Here is an 18,439-nt window from a genome sequence, read left to right on the forward strand (position 1 = left end):
AAAAAACCCCAACAAACTACCTGACATGACAGAAGCTCTTAGCAAAATCTGTTCAAGGAGACACTCCTGTAGGGAAGTCTTTAGAGATTTCAGACATAATGCATTACAGTGAATTCTGAAACAATATTAGGATACTCTGATAACTCCTGAGTTTGTGTTCTTTCCCAGTCCATGGGGAAAGCTGGGCACTCCCCTTATACTCAATATGAAATTAATAATAATTAAGAAATTGAATGTGCCCATCCTGACAGCTCCCTTATGGACCAATGGAATAACATCAGCCTGTGCAAAAAACATCAGTTGATACAAAATCAAGAATGGCAAGCAGGACATGTAGAACAACCATCATAATTCAAGAATATTCCCCCTAAGTACCAAATTCATACTAGATAGCATCATCTCTTTTTCCATCCCTCCTTTTTATTTATTTTCACAGATCAAAGCTAATCTCTTAAAGCTGCTGGAAGATAGTAATATAGTAAAACACTATCTGCACTTCCTACACCATAATTTTTTGCCGGCATTCTGCTTAGGAGGAAGACAGTGGAAGCCCTTGAACAAAACTCAGGTAGAGCTGCTCCCCAGCAGGGGATGAGGCAAATCCACATCTCCCAGTGGGGAATGCAGCTAAGGCAGCCTGAGCTCCCAAAAAAGCATGACTTGGTACTCAGGAAGCACAGCTGGGGGCACCAGAACAAGGCCCTAGAGAAACTTTGAAAAATGATGAATCTTGCTTCCAGAAAAACAGTTCCAGCCTAATCCCTGAAGTGCTCTATGAGCTGTAGCTTTAGGTCAAGAGAGAAGTGAAGGAAAGGTTTCCCCTTTTGGATGAAGGCAGCTCAGACTAAGCCCAGTGCTCAGTACAGCCAATCCATGGAGCTGTTTGGAGCTGTTGTGTGAAAATGATACAGAAATGTCCAGTGAAATGCAATGGCTTCCCCAAGAGACCTTGAAAGGTACCAGCAAAAAGTCATGCCAAATTTGGAAGAGCCAGACAAAAGCATGCCAAGAGATGATATCACTTCATATGAAATATCCTAAAACATAGATTCTTAAAGTACCTTTAAGTACTTTACTTGAAGGCCTGCCTTGACCAATGCATTTCTGCTTTATTCTGACAGAATCCCAGACAGCCAAAGCGTGGGGTAAAATCCAGCATCCTCTGTTATTTGTTAATGAACAAAACAGATCAGAATTTCATTTTAAAAACCCTGACCAATGGAGTAGTATCCAAATTGGGATTCTATCAGCCAAGGAGTAAGGTTGGCTCCTACACCAAGAGAACTGAAAATGCAACAGACATTGCAGTGAAGATATACAGGAAGATACAGGAAGAAAAGATAATTATGCTTAAGGTTCAGATTATTACATGGGTCTTGACTAGAATGGAATGTAAAATCTTTAAAGTATCTTCTCTCACACCATGTAGATTATTTACATTAAAACAGAACATAACCTCTGGGGAAATAAATCCACGGCAGGAATGGAAAATATTTGACACAGGCATTCCTGCACTGTCAAGAGAGAGGATCACAGACCACAGAATTTTGAAATTCTTTTCTGTGGGAGCCATTCCAAGAACCTGACAACTTCGTTTGCAAAGCTGAGTGGAATTATTTTGAAATTCCATATATGTTCCTTTGTCTCTGTAGTGAGCTTGAGTTAAGTGCTAACAACTTTTTCCTGTGTTACAAATCTCAGTAGAATAATGTGGAAGCCTGGCATTCCTACACTACAATTCTATCCTCATTTCCTAAGATCCATCTCAGTCCCACACAGCCCTCAAATCTGCTTTTGCTATCTTACAAGGCATGCTGCAGAGGACACCACATTTCCCCAGAAATACTACTATTTTGGAGCTAGAAAGAAAATTTTTAAGAAGTATATCTTTGAGGAATGTATGACAAAATGGATTAAAGCACTTTTACAGACTCAGAAAAAGTGAAGAAAAGTATTGCAAGAAGTTACAAAAGAGCTAGAATTTTCCTAATGGGAGTACAGAACAGAGCTGGCAGTAGCAGCTGCTCAGTTTTAACTAAACCTTCAGTCAACACTAAAGTATTTCATTTTTGAGTACTACACCATAGTCAATACACATGCTAGCTGTGAAATTATTTGTGATTCTGCAGCTACCCACTTCACAGTCTTATTTCTTTGCTATTTATGAAGAACGAAAAACAAAAAGCAAATCAATTGCTATGAAAAATGCCAATCACTTGTTTTTAAAGTTTTAAAAGTTTTATAGTAATAAAATGGTTATAATGAGAGTAATAAATATTTGGACAAGTAGGATTAGAACAATATGAGACAATAAAAACAAAGAGTTATGGACAGTCTGGGTATCTCTTTCTGGGCAAAATAAGCCCGAAAAAGGACCCACGTTAACAGAGGATTAACCCTTAAAAGCAACAGCCTGTTGCATATTCATGCACCTCATCCATGATGCATAAATTCCATTCAAACACAGGATTCTGTCTGGTCAGTGTCAGCTTCTTCCTCTGAATCCTTACGGCATCTTCAGGGCTGATTGAGGCAGGAAGAAGTTTGTTTCTTCTGATAATGGAGCAATAAATTCTTTTTCTCTGAAAGATTCAGGTGTCCTGTGGCTGCTATCTCAGTGCGAGTCCTCTCTTTTAAAAAAGGCATCTTACATAGTGTAGTTTCTATTTTAACTTTATGTTATAACCTAAAACTATATTTAACACACTACTTAATAGAATTAATACAGCCTAACTTTCGAACATAACACATATAATATTTATTTTAATATTTGCGAAAAGCCAATCATAAAATACGCATTTTTCACAATTCCCTTCAAGACAGCAGCTGCTTGCAGATCTCCATCTTCCCCTCCTTGAACCACTCACTCCTCCCTGCGCTTCCTCGCCGTCACCCCGGCTGAGCTCACCCGCCGCACACTCAGCCCGGCCACCTTTCACCTCCTCCTGCCTTTCCCCAGCGCCCGGGGCTACGCGGGCACCCCCAGCGCAGCCGGCACGCCCCTGCCCCACTTCTCACGGCGCATTTCGCTCCCTGCGGCGGCTCCGCCTCCCTGCAGCCGAGCCCCGCCGCCCTGCGAGCGCTGCTGACAGCAGCTCGGCTCAACCCAGCCGGCCGGACTCGCCGGTCCGGCCGCTGCTCTATCTGAGTCCCTCATTTCCACCCGGCCTGGCCCGCTGGCACCTGGAGAGAGCTCCTTGGCCCTTCGCGAACGCAGATTGCGCTGAGCCGGGCTTGGAAATGAGGAGGAGCTTGTGAAAAACGCCAATCGCTTGGGTTTCAAATTTTAAAAGTTTTATAGTAATAAAATGGTTATAAATAGTAATATAATTAGAGTAATAAAAATTTGGACAATTAGGATTAGGACAATACAAGACAATAAAAACAAAGAGTTACGGACAGTCTGGGTACCTCTTTCTGGGCAAAATAAGCCCGAAAAAGGACACACGTTAACAGAGGATTAACCCTTAAAAACAACAGCCTGTTGCATATTCGTACACCTCACACATGATGCATAAATTCCATTCAAACACAGGATTCTGTCTGGTCAGTGTCAGCTTCTTCCTCTGAATCCTGACAGCGTCTTCAGGGCTGAGCAAGGTGGGAAGAAGTTCATTTCTCCTGATAAGAGAGCAATAAATTCTTTTTCTCTGAAAGATTTAGGTGTCCTGGGGCTGCTGTCTCGGTGTGAGTACCTCACAAGTTACAGCAGTTCAACTGCGATTCCTTGTCCCCGCTATTGACGCCTGAATAATTAAATATTAAATAAATATTATATTAAAAATTGTGAAAAATGCGTATTTTATGATTGGATTTTCACATATATTAAAATGAATATTATATGTGTTGTGTTAGAAAGTTATGCTGTGTTAATTTTCTTTAGTGTGTTAAATATAAATAATATTAGTGTTATTAAATAATATTAGTGTTAAATATAAATAATATTAGTGTATTAATATTATTTAGTGTGTTAAATATAAATATTATTTTCTTTAGTGTGTTAAATAAAAATAAATAAATAATAAATATAAATAAACATAAATAATATTATGTTATAACCTAGTTTTAGGTTATAACATAATATTAAAATAGAAACTATGCTATGTAAGATACTTTTTTTAAAAAGAGGAATGAGGTACTCACACTGAGATAGCAGGATTCAGAGGAAGAGGTTGACCCTGACCAGACAGAATCCTTTGTTTGCATAGAATTTATGCATCATGTGTGAGGTGTACGAATATGCAACAGGCTGTTGCTTTTAAGGGTTAATCCTCTGTTAACGTGGGTCCTTTTCGGGCTTATTTTGCCCAGAAAGACGTACCCAGACTGTCCGTCTGGTAAAACAAAAAAAAACCCAAAAAAACTCTTTGTTTTTATTGTCTTGTATTGTCCTAAATCCTAATTGTCCACATTTTTATTACTCTAATTATATTACTATTTTATAACCATTTTATTACTATTAAACTTTTAAAATTTGAAACCCAAGTGATTGGCATTTTTCACATAAATAAATACTGAATAATTTGTAAAATAATTACAAATTGCTGCAGACATGAGTGTCTCATTTCCAAGTATGTCTTTCTCAGGCGTGAAAGTGGGACCTAAACCAAAGTGTTTGCTTATAGTTGTAACATGCTTATGACATAAGCAGCTTTGTATCCAGCTGATGATCACCCTTCATGTGAAACTAACCATTATAACGTAAATTAGATATCAAGTAGCTTGAGAATTAATTTTCTAAGGCAAAAGTGACCAGTATGCATACATAAAGACCTGTTTCTGTCAGTGTTCAAGACATCGTTCCCTTTCAAGCCTTGCATGTGTATGCACTTTTATTTTCCTCCCATCTCCCCCACCCAACCGAATTCTCTTTTCAAAACTCAGAGTGTTTCAATTAGCACTGCTAATGTTTTTACCTACTCAACTGTAAAAACATTGTTGTTTATGAGCTCTGCCAAACCTTACATGTTGAACAATATCGACTGCAAAAACCCTCCAAAATCACGAACTCCTATTCAATTTTGCAAATGTGAATAGATAAAGCACAGGTGTGTCAGCTTGTTTTAACCATGGCTAAATGAAGCTAATAAAGAAACAAGACTCCAGCATCTGCTTCAAGTTAAGAAAAATATTCCTTTATCCAATAGCATAGAAAGTAACACTGGTTTATTTGCCTCTACCACAATTTCAGGAAATGGTGTCAGAAGATTTATCATCAAACTTGGTAAATATTTTTATCACCATAATCTCATAGATAAAGCTGTTTCTTACTCCAACAAGGTGCAGTTGGCAAATATAATTTGTTCCAGATGATTGATGCCCATCTCTGTTACCTCTGCTGAAATATTGCATTGCAAACCCTGCAATTTCCTTCCACATTTTCCTGTGGAAAATGTCTTTTTGGTTTTTTTTTGGCCATGCATCTGAGTGGGGATGTAGCACAGCTAAGCATGCCACACACTGTGCAGTAGTGATAAATGCAGCCTTGAAATGTAGCCATAAATCAGGAAGATGTCCAGGGCTAGAAAAAAGAAATATAGGAATAAGCAGCAAACAGTGGAGTCTGAGAACAAATTATTGTCAGTCAACCATGGTGGTTACTTATTGAGAAGCATCAAAGTGCAGAGATGTTTTGATTAGCTTCTCCAGCAAAAAATCACTCAATAAAAAAAGAAAAGTGGAGATAGTTTGAGAACTATCCTTGGTCAGTCTCTTTAAGCTGTATTTTAAAGGCACAAGCCTTCTTGGATATCTGGTTAAAGGCTAAAAGTCTTTCCGCACTATTCAAGTAATTCTGTGTATAGCCCTGAAAAATAAAATATTCTTATCATGGTCATGTTAATTTCAAGCTTGAAGTACTCAAAGACCTCTAAAATGCCTGTCCATCAGCCTCCAGCCTGAGTTCACACAAACTACCTGTCACAGAGTGAGAGGTCTGCATTTCTGTCTTTAAACTGGTGTCCTGGAACACAGCTCCAATGAGGATGGTGCTGCTGAGCAGGTGAGAGACTTGATCAACAGGAGGTGAACTGAAATCACACAGCCCTTGTGAACAGGAGAAACACCAGCCAGACAACAACAATGGGTTTGGAACTGCAAAGCTCCAAGTCTGATCCCCTCTGGATTTGGATCAGACTGCTCTAAAGATGAAGAACTGATGCCTGACTGGGTTAGAAGTGAATTATGGAAAAACAATAATGTTTACCATGAACTCAAGTTTCATCTCTTAGATAGACTGGTAGAACAGAAATGTTCCATGAGAAATGACACCAAAACACACTTCATTCTCACTTAGTAGCATCAGCTAGAACATGAGACAGGGCAATCACTTTCACACAATACTGGTGACAAATCACTGATATTTGAAAAAGTGATACACTTGGATAGAAATCCACGGTGAATAAAGGTACCCTTAATAGACACTCATCCCTTGTGTACCAAGTATTTCACAAGCAGAAAACAAAATAAAGTGTCTTTATCTCAGAAAGTTTGTGGACTAAAGGAATTCCTGAGAAATGCAACACTAAGATACACACCATGCAGAAATGAGTTGGAGCAGAAGTAAACAGAGCAGTGTGAGCTCTGGGAATAATAAATTCTGGGGGCTTTTATGTGTGTCTCATGTTGGCTTTCATGTAAAATAAAGGAACACTCTGACAGAAGCTTCTTTCTTATTTGGAGCATAGGTCAGATCTCCTTCCCTGCTGCAGACTGCCCAGGGCACTGGAGGAATGAGTTCACACTGCAGCTTCTATTTATTTCAGAAAAGGAAGGTGCTGGGCCTTTCTCATGTGTCCAAAAGCCTGCTTAAAGCAGAGTGGATGATATGAAAATGGCTCAGGAGTTCACAAGCTGCTAAGGAGCCGACAGACAGATAGCATCACTATATAAATTTTGTTTCTTTAGGAAACCAGCCAAGATGTTATAATGCTGCCATGTTGAAAGCTCAAACTATGTAGGTGGGGTTTTTCCTTTCATATAACTCTCCTCTCCCTGATCACATACATTTCACATACATATTCCCCCTTCAGTGGGGAATAAAACCAAATATGCCTACCTGAGGTTTTAAGAATCTGCATAACTTGCCATTGATTGAAACTTTGTTTCCTATAGATGTTAATATTTTTATAACAAAATCCCAAGTTTACAATACTGTTCTCAGCAGGCATACATTGAAACAGTATAAAAAGCCCAAGTCTCTGATAATGATCCCAAAAAAGCATATTGAAATCATGCTTCAATTTACTTAAATAAATCCCTGTGATTCTCAGCCCACACGCAAGAATTCTGAAGGTCTTTGGTTATATTGAATCACAGATATAAAAACCTCCTAATGTTACCCCTTATTTCTGCAAATTTAAGATATTTTGTACCTGTTGATAGGTAAAGCTAATTTTTACCTTCTGACTTGCTTGATTATGCTGTGGTGGAAGCATGAGGAAGTTAACACAAGATTTTCAAAAGTGTAAATGAATGGATACTTTGGGTTGGGGATGAGATGGAAGTTAAAAGAGGTCCATTTTTGATCTGTCATGCTTGATCACACTGTCCTACTATTACTGGTAGAGTGTCTGTTGACTTTAATTCTTGCATCAGCTCCAGAGATGTATCTCTGGTGCAAAACCTACTGTGATTTCTTTACCAAATCATAGAGGTGATGAGGAAGACAATAAAAGGAAAAGATTTCTCTCACCTCAACAGAAATTTGTTAAGAACCAAGATGCTAATGAAGTGCGGAGAACATTTTGTTGGAAAGGGACAGGTGAGCTTGAGTGCTTTGGAAGACATTGTACAGGCAGGGAGGTAGAATGATCTTGTAGACATTACTTTATGCTGAAAACTGCTGCTGTAACAACAAATCCTCTGCTAGAGCACCAAGGGGCCAATCTGTTCAGCTCCCCATCCTTACAATAGACATGTGGAAAAAGGACAGCATCCCCGAAGCCCTTCTTGATCATGAATATCTTTGGCTCAAGACAGTCATAGTGTGCACAATTTTATTTTTTACCTTTCACTGGTGAGTAAGAGATGCAAGGAGGTCAATTAATTCCTCTTCAGGGAGGTAATAAATTACACCTCTTCTTGGCCAATAGGTTCAGCCCAAGGTGAAACCAGATTTTATTAAAGCTGCACCTCCATTCCCAAAGCACAAGTCTCCTGTCTTTAGACACAACCTCAGAATTATTTTGCTAACTTGCTAGTGCTCATAGCACATCCCACATTTCCCACTATGCACACCATTAATACACAGCTGAAAATAGACACAAATTATGGAATTGGTACATTTTCTAACACTTGAAAACAGATTTTAAGAAAAAAGCAATTAGACTTGGCATGTATCAACATCATACTTATCTCAGAATGAAAAACAAAAATACCAACTTTTTTCTTTAAAAGTTGTAGATTTTGGCAAACACAGATTTTTTGTTTTGGAATCTGTACTTCCTGCTTGGTTATGGGTAAGAGGCAGATTTAAGAAGCAAAGGTTCTGACTTCAACCTGAAAAGACATTGTTAAAATATGTATTGAGAGCCAAAAAGTAACAACAGACAAGTCTTGGCCACATGGGATTCTTCCCAGATAATTTGATAAAGTAATTTCTTACTTGGGATAAAATTGGGTTTTACACAGAGAGAAATGAGAATCTGCTTTGGAACACCCCTTACTACTTATTTACCCACAGATGCACCAATCCAATACTTAAAGGCTTATTTCACCAAGAGTTTTTTTTGTAACCTAAAGCAAGTGGAAAGAAACCAAGGATAAGGCTCACAGGGGTGGATGATTGTGATTAGAAGAGAGGAAAAGGGGTGGAGATTGCATCAAAGCAGTTTGATGAAGAGTTTTGTTTCGTTTCTGTTCAAAATAGAACAATCAAAAGCCGAGAAGATTCCCCCCTTCAAGATTAACACACCCTTATATCTGCTAGAACCTCCCAGACACTTTTACCACCCACATATGCAAACAGACAAGCTGTTTATATAACAGTGATGTGAGGAAAATATTGCACAGGGGAGCAATTTATTAAGACCCTTTTACAAAAAAGAGATGACTTCAAGAGACTTGCAAACACACATTTTGTGCCAGAGACAAAATAAAACATTCCCTCTGAAGATAACTGATGTCAAGAGATTGTTGGATTGTTTGAAGTTCAAAAGCTCAAACTCAGAAACTTGCATGAGTATGATCTCAAAAAGCAGAGGAAACATGATTTTTCAGAATGCTGTCTTGGATCATGAAATGCCTTCAAAAAATCTTGTTCACTTTGAATTGTTTTGTAGTTTGGTGTTGGGACCTGTGTAGCACCCAAAGATCTGAGGTTGGTCAGCAGGAAATGCATTTGATCAGATCACAGGGCTGGGATTTTTTCAGGGAATGGCTGACAATGAGGTACAATGTGACAGCCATAGGTGGTCCTAAATTTATTTCTCAGGTTGTATTTCCTGACCTCCAAGGTCTCATGTAAATCACTTGTCACTGACATATGGCTGCTGGGACTGGGTGGAACCATCTGTGTCCTGCCCTCTCCAGGCAGCAGTGGGGCTGATCTTGACAGATCTCCTCCACAACACTGTGCATAAGAACTTGACTGCAGCTTACCTTTACCTGCAGGAAATGCAGCCTGGTGATGACAGGGGCAGAAGTGTTCCTTTCAGAACACAATCAAAGTTTTGTGGAAACACAACAAATGGGCAGGAAATGGAAATTCTAAGCTAGATTGAGGCATTCTCCTGCAGAACAGGCCCGGGAAGCTCAAGAACATACAAATTGGCTGCTGTGATACCAGGTGTAAGCTGACAGCTTTGGGCTGTGAGATTAGCCAGGCTGAAGTCTCAGCTAGCTACATGTGAGTCACATAGAGAGATGTGTGGCAACTCTTTAGGCTGTATGAATCAGCAGCAGCAGCAGGGAAGCAGAAACTCAAATGGAAATTCCTGGAGGAAGCAGAGTGCAGCATCATGGCAGCTGAAATGGCTACAAGTCTCAGCTCTGCATCTCAAATTTGTCTTTCTATATTTCTTTTTTAGGTGGATAAACCCTCATGACTTGGTAGGCTGATGGAGAAGACCAAATTTTTTGGAAGAGGGGGAAATGACCGAGCACATGCCTGTGCTTGATCAAAGGAACGAAGGCAAGGATACAGCTGAATAACTTCCAAAAAACCCCTGAGATGATCAGTAGAACAGATAAGGTATTACTATATTACATCTACACTGGATGTTCTAGAAATTCAAAATACCTCAGGTGGGAGAAAGACACCTGGCCAGGATGGGTTAAATATTACTTTGTTCTGAAGACAGGGGTGTATATAGATGGCATCTACCCTGGAAATTCAGCTCTTCACCTCACAGTTTTATACTAAAGGTATCTCACAGAATGTTCTGGTCATCTATCTGAATTTATGTATCTTTAAGTGCAAAACACTTCAGTTTCTCTTCAGTCTGGCACAAAACATGCTGGTCCTGCTGCCTGCTATTCTCCTTAACTGGTGTTTTTCTTCCATATTCCATCCCATAATTCCATATCCATCCCACAGTGACAACTCTCAGACAATAGCCTCGCAGAATTCCTGGCTGGGTTGCTTTCTCAAAGTATTTTCTGTGGAAAAATTAGCTGCCAGGAATGGCAAAAATTCTCTGGCTGAGCCACTGGTCATTGTAGGGAAATTTAATTTCCTGCTTTGCTGGTTAATGCCACAGTCCCAGCCACAACAAAAATCACTTTTCCTTAAAAGGAAAGTAAAAAACCAAAAATCCACGAGAGAGTTCATATGTCTATTGGCAGAAGAAACAGACCTGCATATCATGATGAATTAGGATCTTTACAGTTGTCTTGTACCCTATAAACCAGGTTTTGAAACACCACTGCACACATGCAAAGAGCAAGCTGTGAGAGGGACAGCATGATGCTAAACGCTTTTCTGGTGAAATCTGGTCAGATTTTATAGAAACTGTGGGAACATACCAGAAGATTGTTGAGGAGAATTATAAACATGCTGAAGTGATCTGCAGCTGAGGTGTAGAAAAACACATATACCAATTGTTGCTCAGCTTTGTATGTTGGCTAAATTCAATGTCTGTGTTTCAATAAGAGGCATGAGATAGACTTGCAGGCACTCAAACAAGCTTGAGATTCCTTCCCTGCTGTGGAAAAGATCACAGCAAGGAGGTAATCTATACCTGTGACAGCCCCTGAAATACAGGTGAAAACAGCAGGTTCAGAGATCCTCTAGCAAGGACTGAGCAAGAACTGAGTTCTCTGGTGTCCCTGCTCATGTGGCTCTGCCTAGGTGCTGCTTTGGGGATCCCTAGTTTGACAAGGCAATGGAAATGAATTTACTGTTTTCATTTCAATCAGTGTTCTGTGGTCATCCCTGGGTCCTGTATATGCCAGCTCACACAGAGACCCAAACAGGCCCTAAGCAACCATTATCTTATCATTCAGCTTATTATTATTCATGGACTTGCTTCTGCAATGGAACACATCCAGCCACATCCCTCACTGACATCGCAGGTAGAAGATCCATTTCACCTTTCTCATTTCTGAAAGCCAGACTGCAACTTAAAAGCTTGCAAAGGTAATTAATTCTCATGCTGAAGGGATGTAAACAGGCAGGCAATAGCAGTAGCCACACCATGGCTTTCTATTACCAGTTACCTCTATTGAGCACGAAGAAGCTGCTTGCCAGACAAATATTCATAGAAGCCCAACTGAGGATCTGCATCAATTCCATCCATTTTTGGATCACTACTGCTGACTCACCACAGAAATGCTGCCTCCTTGCACTGAAAGGTCACAGACTCACTGTGACTGGATGGCCTCTGTTTCATCTGCATATTTAAAAGGCAGGTCAACATCAAATTCCCAGCAGAGCGCTCAGGGTTTTGCCCAGCTGAGCCCTGAAAGGCTCCATATGTCCCATTGCTGTTACCCATATCTTGATTCCCCCTCCCTCTCCCCACATGTGAAACCCCTCCAGCCTGCAGGCCAAGTATGAACCATTAACCACCACTCTGAGCCTGATGATCCAGCCAGTTATTACCCACACACAGTCTGCCCATCGAGACCGTAATGCCCCAAGTAGCACATGAGGGTGGTGTGGCCAATGTCAAGGTAGGTTACATCTATCACTTACCTCTCATAGAAAAATCTAGTCATCTCAGCAGAGAGGACAAAGTCAGTCAAATATTATTTATCTCTGGTACATCTATGCTTGCTGTTCCAAATGACCTTTCTCTCTATGCTCCCAGAAGCAACCTCTGCTAGAAATGATCTGCCTTTTGAAGACAGGTGGGACATTTCTCCTAAGTTATCAGGGATCTTTGACACCTGGGAGCTTCTAAAGCTGAAAGTGTGTGAGATCACTCTGATGTCACCTACCACACGAGTGCTTCCCTCCTGATCCCACACCCTTGTATGGGTTGCCATTTCCAAGAGATCCTTGGATCAACCTTCTTTCACTGCTGGTAGTTTGACAACACAGAGGCTTGGACGACTTTGATTGTGAAAAGTGAGTCAAAAAAAGCACAGAGTACATCTTACCTGCATCTGTGGTCACTAAATCACTCACCCCATTTGTTGATGGGACACGTTTTCCTTGTTCATTCATCTACTACTAATGTAGCAGTGAGATCTGTTCTTGCTTCCTTTGATATTCCTTGCAATTGTTGACTCCAGAAGATCTTTGGCTTACCAAAGATGCCCCCAGAACATTTCAAAATTTCTCTTTCAAAGGCCATTCTTGTTTCTGTCTCTTGTATACTGCTTATTTTTGCACTGGAGCTCAGCCATGAGTTATGTGTGTGTAGCTAAGCCAGTCTCCCAACATATTTATTGCTTTCATGAGTAGAAGGGTGAGCTGTTACTGTGCTAAGAGGAGGCTGACCTTAAAGACCCAACATGCTGAATCTTTCAAGCCAAAGTAAATTACTGTCTGCTATTTCTGTAAAGGCTTTACCTTCCAAAATTTAATTACCTGCATTTAGAGGTTTCCAGGTGTTAAGAGGGTAATGACTTCAGACCAACCTTATATATTGAGCTATGTGAAAAATCTCAGCCTTGCATGTAAAGTCTCATGCAACATGCTCAAAGCATTGCTACAAGAGTCAGAGACTGTTACATGTGCCCACACAGTGGTGACACCTCGGCTGCAGAAAGATGTGCCCAGTGTTTCCTGCTTCCAATGCATTGAGCTCATCACATAGCAGGGCAGATGACAGAAACAAGGGCGTGGATCCGAGACCTGTGATTATCATCTGAGAGGGCAGGTGCAGAGCAACACATTTCTCAGGCTTGAAACCAAGAAGAAAAGAAGGCAGGAGGTGAGGATGAGGAGATCATATCTATGGTGCAGCTGAAGCAACATGTACAGCAATTGGCAGAGAATTTGACTAAAAACCAAATCTCAACTTTTTCCTGAGGGAAAATTGCAATTGCACTTTCCATGAACACATGCACAATGAAAAATGCCCAAAATGCTGACCTGCTCCAAATGAAACAGGCTGGACTCAATGAAGTTCCCTTTCAATTTGTTTTTACCCAAACCAATATCAAAATATGAAGATATTTCAGAAAAAATCCTATTATGTTGGTAGATCATTATGGCTGCACAACTGAAGCTGCAAACAGCTGGAAAGGCCTGATCAGCCTTAACCCTCTCTCCTTGCTCTTCTCTTATTAATAACAACCCTTATTGCTTGACTCTGATTGTGGGAATTAGTTTATTTCTGTTCCTACCATACTCTTTAACATTTACATTGAGTATGCATCTCAAATGCTCCACTTACACCAGGTTTGCAAAAACACTTGAAGTGCTGCCTGCATTTGTGAAGAGAGAGCAAAGAAATTACAGGAGGCCTTTACAACATACAAGAAACTTACTGCCATGAGAACAGTTGCATGGCACATTCCTCTCATGATTCTCTTTCTAAACAATCAGTGTTTTCTTTGAGATGGTCATTAGGTAATAAATGACATTGGAAAGCAGAAAAGAGATGTAAGAAACTAGGGTGCCAGGAGCATGGAAAGGACTGAGACTGGATGCTGGAATATTGAACCAAATAGCTAAGTAGAACAGCTAGGAAGAGATTCAGATGTAACAGGACAGAAGTTAAACAATTTCTGAATTTTGGACCCTCCAAATATTGGAGACTATCACATTTTTGGGCCATCAGATAAGTGGGGCAGATGTTACTGTGTTGGATCTCATCCCAGGTTCTTTTTTGCTTTCACACAGGAGCTTGAAATCCTTGGAAAAGCCTATAGTCTTATTGACTACACGTTTTTTCCAAGCTCTGCCATTTTCAGTGCAGAACATAAAAAAAAAAAGAGTTTACAAATAGCTTTATAATGTCTTGGAGGCTAAAGCATCCAAGAAAATAATCTATCGAAGAAATTGAACTGTTGCATGTGTTTTATAGGGAAAAAAGTTCCCACTAGATAAACATATTTACTGTTTTAAAAATACAATGTCCCCTATTATCGGTACCAAATCAACAGCAATATAACAGCAAAGAAACCATCACTAGGAAAATACCTTCTCCTGGCCAATACAGTTACATAAAAAAATAGGTTAGCTACTGAATTGTGCTTTGGGCAAAGGCAAGCCCAGACTATGGATTCTGGAAGAACACAAAGCATTTGCCTCTGTTAAAAGCATGAACAAAGTGGAAGACATGGTCCACAACCCATCTCCCAAAGTTTAGGTCTTACTATGGCCCAGCTTCCAAAGAATACCAGGATGCAGCATGGCTGTGGGGACATGGTTAAGCCTGATATCCATTAGTACATGGAGAGTCTGTGCTGTCAGCTAGAATTGAGTGAACCTGACCTAAAAAAATCACAGAAGCTATCTGAACGAGCAGTCCCATCCCAAAGCACTCTAGCACTTCCCCAAAAGCAACAGCTTCTCTTCTGGTAGGATGCTTCACTGCTTCTTTATCACTCAGCTACCTCCTTTCTCTCCTTGGCGGGCCACAGATTGCTAGAAGCAAAGAGAGCCTCCCTGCTCCCCCACGTTTGATCATCCCTAATTACCTTTCCCAACCCTTAAACAAAATCCTTTCTTTAGAAACCCAGGGGGTTTTGTGGTATCAGAATTGCTTCTCTATTTCTATTAAGCACGCAAAGACACACAAAATGTTCTTACATCATTATGATGCAAAAGACATTGTTCCTGAGCAAGTATTTTCAAAAACAATGTTTCCAAAGCCAGCATTTCCTGAAGCCAGTGCTTCCTGGGGGCTTCCTTGGAAAAAAAGGGTTTATAGAGCTGATTGCTGCAAAGCCTGATGTTCCAGTCAGACAATTGTACAGGCCTAGAAACCTTCACTGTGCCATTCACTCACTGCAATCTCTGCACTATCTCAAATCTCTCTCAAACCACAGCATCTCACCCTCCTCCCCTCCTTGCAAAGTAGCACAGCTGTAACTAAGCCCAAAAGTTTTGGAACGATCACAAGTCTCGGAACAGCATCACCAGCCACATCCCCTGAATATGCTAGCACTATATTTCTGCTATATAAGGTGTTTAATGGTCAATTAATTTACTGCATGGGCAGTAAAGTACATAAATGTGTGTATCAGAGTGTTAGGGGCAATGGGGGCAAGGTGGCTGAAGAACAAAAGAGAAAGAAGGAAGAATGACTGGAATTAAGAGAAACCTGGAAGCCTTGTGGAGGCTTCCTTGTGCACCAAGCTGCCACATTCCCTGTCTCTCAGATCCCAGTTTCTAAAGTGGGAAGCACACCCCAGCGAGGAGGGGCCAGTGTGAGTGCACGGAGGAGTGTGTGCACAGCTCCAGCAGTGAGGCTCCTAAACACACAGGGAGGAAGGAACAGAATCTGCTCCTGTAAAATAGCATCAAGCATAAGCACTGAACAGGGTGAGGCAGCTGGGGCGGGGAAACAGACCAGACAGGAATGGGGAGATTCCTGCCAGGAGTGAGATTCCTGGTTCATTCAGGACTCTTGTATGTTATTGTTTCCTTCTTTCTGTGTTTGGAGCAGGAAGAAAGGGGAAATGATATGTAATTGTGAGCACAGGGCTCGACCTAGACTTACCAAATCTGCCTTTGACAAGCCTCCTGAACTTTCTAAGCCTTCACTTCTTCACCGCTTCCCTCAGCCATGGATGGCATTTACAAGTGGCTCAGTGCTGCTGTCAGGTGTCACACAGCAGGGTAAAACACTTTCTCCTCCGACCATGTGGTGCTTGTAAGACTTCACTAATCTTGTAGGTGCATCTAATGTCCTTCATTTCTTTGCCACCCCTTTCAGACCAATATTTATTTCCTTTTGTTTGCTCATGCTCAGTAATATTAGTCATTACTTCTCTGCCTGTTTACTACCCTTTTTTTATTAAGGAGGAAATCCTAATTAATGCCCTTCTGGGATTTCAAAATTACTTATTTGCAGCAGGTTAGCAGTAACTGAATGGCAAAACTTAGTCCTTGAAATCTGTCACAAGCGGAAAGCAAAGACTTAGAACCCCATTGTGGCAAATAGCTAATGTACAAAATGACAAGGAGGTGTATGAGATATACAAGAGGATACTGAATTATGTTTCTGGAAGCAAATCCAAGAAAGGTCTTTTTCAATCATTGTGCAAGACTTTTTTGCTTTCCTCATCCAACGCAAGCCAGTGATTGGGAAATACTCATACCAGGGGAGACACCTAAAGCCAGACAACCATTAAGCATGACACTGGGTGTGCCCTCATTAGAGTGCTAAGGCGTGTGAGAGCCCCATTTAGAGAAAGATAAAAGATAGCAGTTTATTTGTAAAACAGCAGAGCCCTCGCCACAGTCCTTGTCCAAAGCTTCCTAACCCAATAGGGATGGTTAGGTGAGTGCACAGGCTCCACCAGCACTCTTCTCCATCCCCCCTGTCACTACCACACCGTGCTGTAAAGCCAGCCCTCTTATAGTCACTACAAGACTTTCTCCTAATGATCACATCAAGATCCAGAATTAGGACATTCCAAGACAGACAGCAAGCTCCCAGTCAGAACAGGTATCACAGAGAGACAACCTTTAAGATTTGGGTTCTTTTTGTAAAAGTGTACTTTTAGATTTGTTCATTCTTCAGGATGTTACATGCCAACAGTTCTACAAAACATTCATGTATGTGAGAAGTGCTGCTTCAAAGAGAACAGCCTAAGAAAACAGAAAGTAAACTGGCTTGGATTTTAAGCAGTCCAAGGCTGGATAGCAGGCATCAGTAAAGTGTGGGGATCAGCTACGCCATCCCTGCATAAATGTAAACATCATGAAAAGGCAGCTTTGCCTGCCTACGTACTTCTGTTGTTATAGTTGTACAGCAACAAATCACACTTTAAAAATTACACACACTTGAAGCTGACAAAACAGCTTTCCACTAGTGATTAATCCATTGCAAAGTCAAGTCCACCACCGGTTAAGCTTTAGAAGGAAGTTACTACTTTGTTTGTTGTGTTTGATATGAACTAGACACTAAGTCAGTCCATGGGATCAACAGCATTTGCATGAGCATTCCCAACTCTCTCTACAGTTTAGGAGAGACAAAAGCAGTGCTAAGTCCCAAGATTACAAATTCACACACAAGCCTAATCCATACAAGCTGTTCAATGGACACTAAGATGATCATAAAAATGGCTTAATAAGTAATGTTGCAACTACCTATTTGTTTTCAATATTGAGGCAATTAGGGTAAACAATTAAACCTTACCTTAGTTCCTTTAGTGATTCCATTTTTCTTAGATATTCCACTTTTTAAGAGGTTATTCTGTTTCTGATGATGATGATGATGTAGATGTCCATTGCACACAGCACTGGGATTAGCCATCTGTTTAAATTAGTCAGATTCTCAGTTCTTAAGGGTGTCTCGGGTCTTTCTACTGTAAAAAAGACAGTGGGATGAGAAGATAAAGTTCTTGGTTAAGGCCTGAAAGGTATCCAACTGGTCTGTCAGGATTTTCCAGGATGAGAGGAGGAACTATCTTTTGCAATCTCTTCAAAACATAAAACTTTCTTTCATACAGCTTCAGCCCCAGCAAGCTAGAATGTGAAATACATGGCAGGAGGTGTGCTGTTAAAATCTCTGGAAATTACTGCTCCTTGCTGGCTCTTGCATGAACACGGCTCCTGTGAGTCAACAAGGCTGCTGCAGCTATCAAGAAGTGGGTGGATTCAGAGGCGGAGACACTTAAAGATACATTACCTCTTAAATACCTCCAAGGGAGAAACTTCGTTTCTTTTCTCCGAATTACACTCCGCGTAGAGTGAGGTCACTCCGTAAAAACTGCCAGCATGTTTTGAAAATTTTAACAGTGTAATCTGTAAAATTACATGGTTCATCTCAAGAGTATTTTAGCTGAAAACCAGTAGTATTGCCCTGAGTAAAGCAGAGAAAAACGTCAAAAAATTTCTTTTAATCTCTTCGTATATGAGTAGCATGACAGG

The 18,439-nt window shown here is 40.6% G+C and overlaps 1 protein-coding gene across 1 annotated transcript in view; it reads right to left on the reverse strand.

Annotated features, from left to right (window-relative positions):
* SPTLC3 (serine palmitoyltransferase long chain base subunit 3) overlaps positions 1-18,110 on the reverse strand; it is an 80,968-nt gene extending 62,858 nt beyond the window's left edge. The window contains exon 1 of the mRNA XM_030945718.1: positions 17,706-18,110. Within this exon, the coding sequence (XP_030801578.1) occupies positions 17,706-17,822 (117 nt within the window). The 5' untranslated portion in view covers positions 17,823-18,110. The remainder of the gene's footprint in view (positions 1-17,705) is intronic.
* Between the last annotated feature and the right edge of the window lie 329 nt (positions 18,111-18,439).

This window comes from Camarhynchus parvulus, chromosome 3 (genome assembly GCF_901933205.1).
Source record: "Camarhynchus parvulus chromosome 3, STF_HiC, whole genome shotgun sequence".
NCBI classification, from domain to species: domain Eukaryota; kingdom Metazoa; phylum Chordata; class Aves; order Passeriformes; family Thraupidae; genus Camarhynchus; species Camarhynchus parvulus.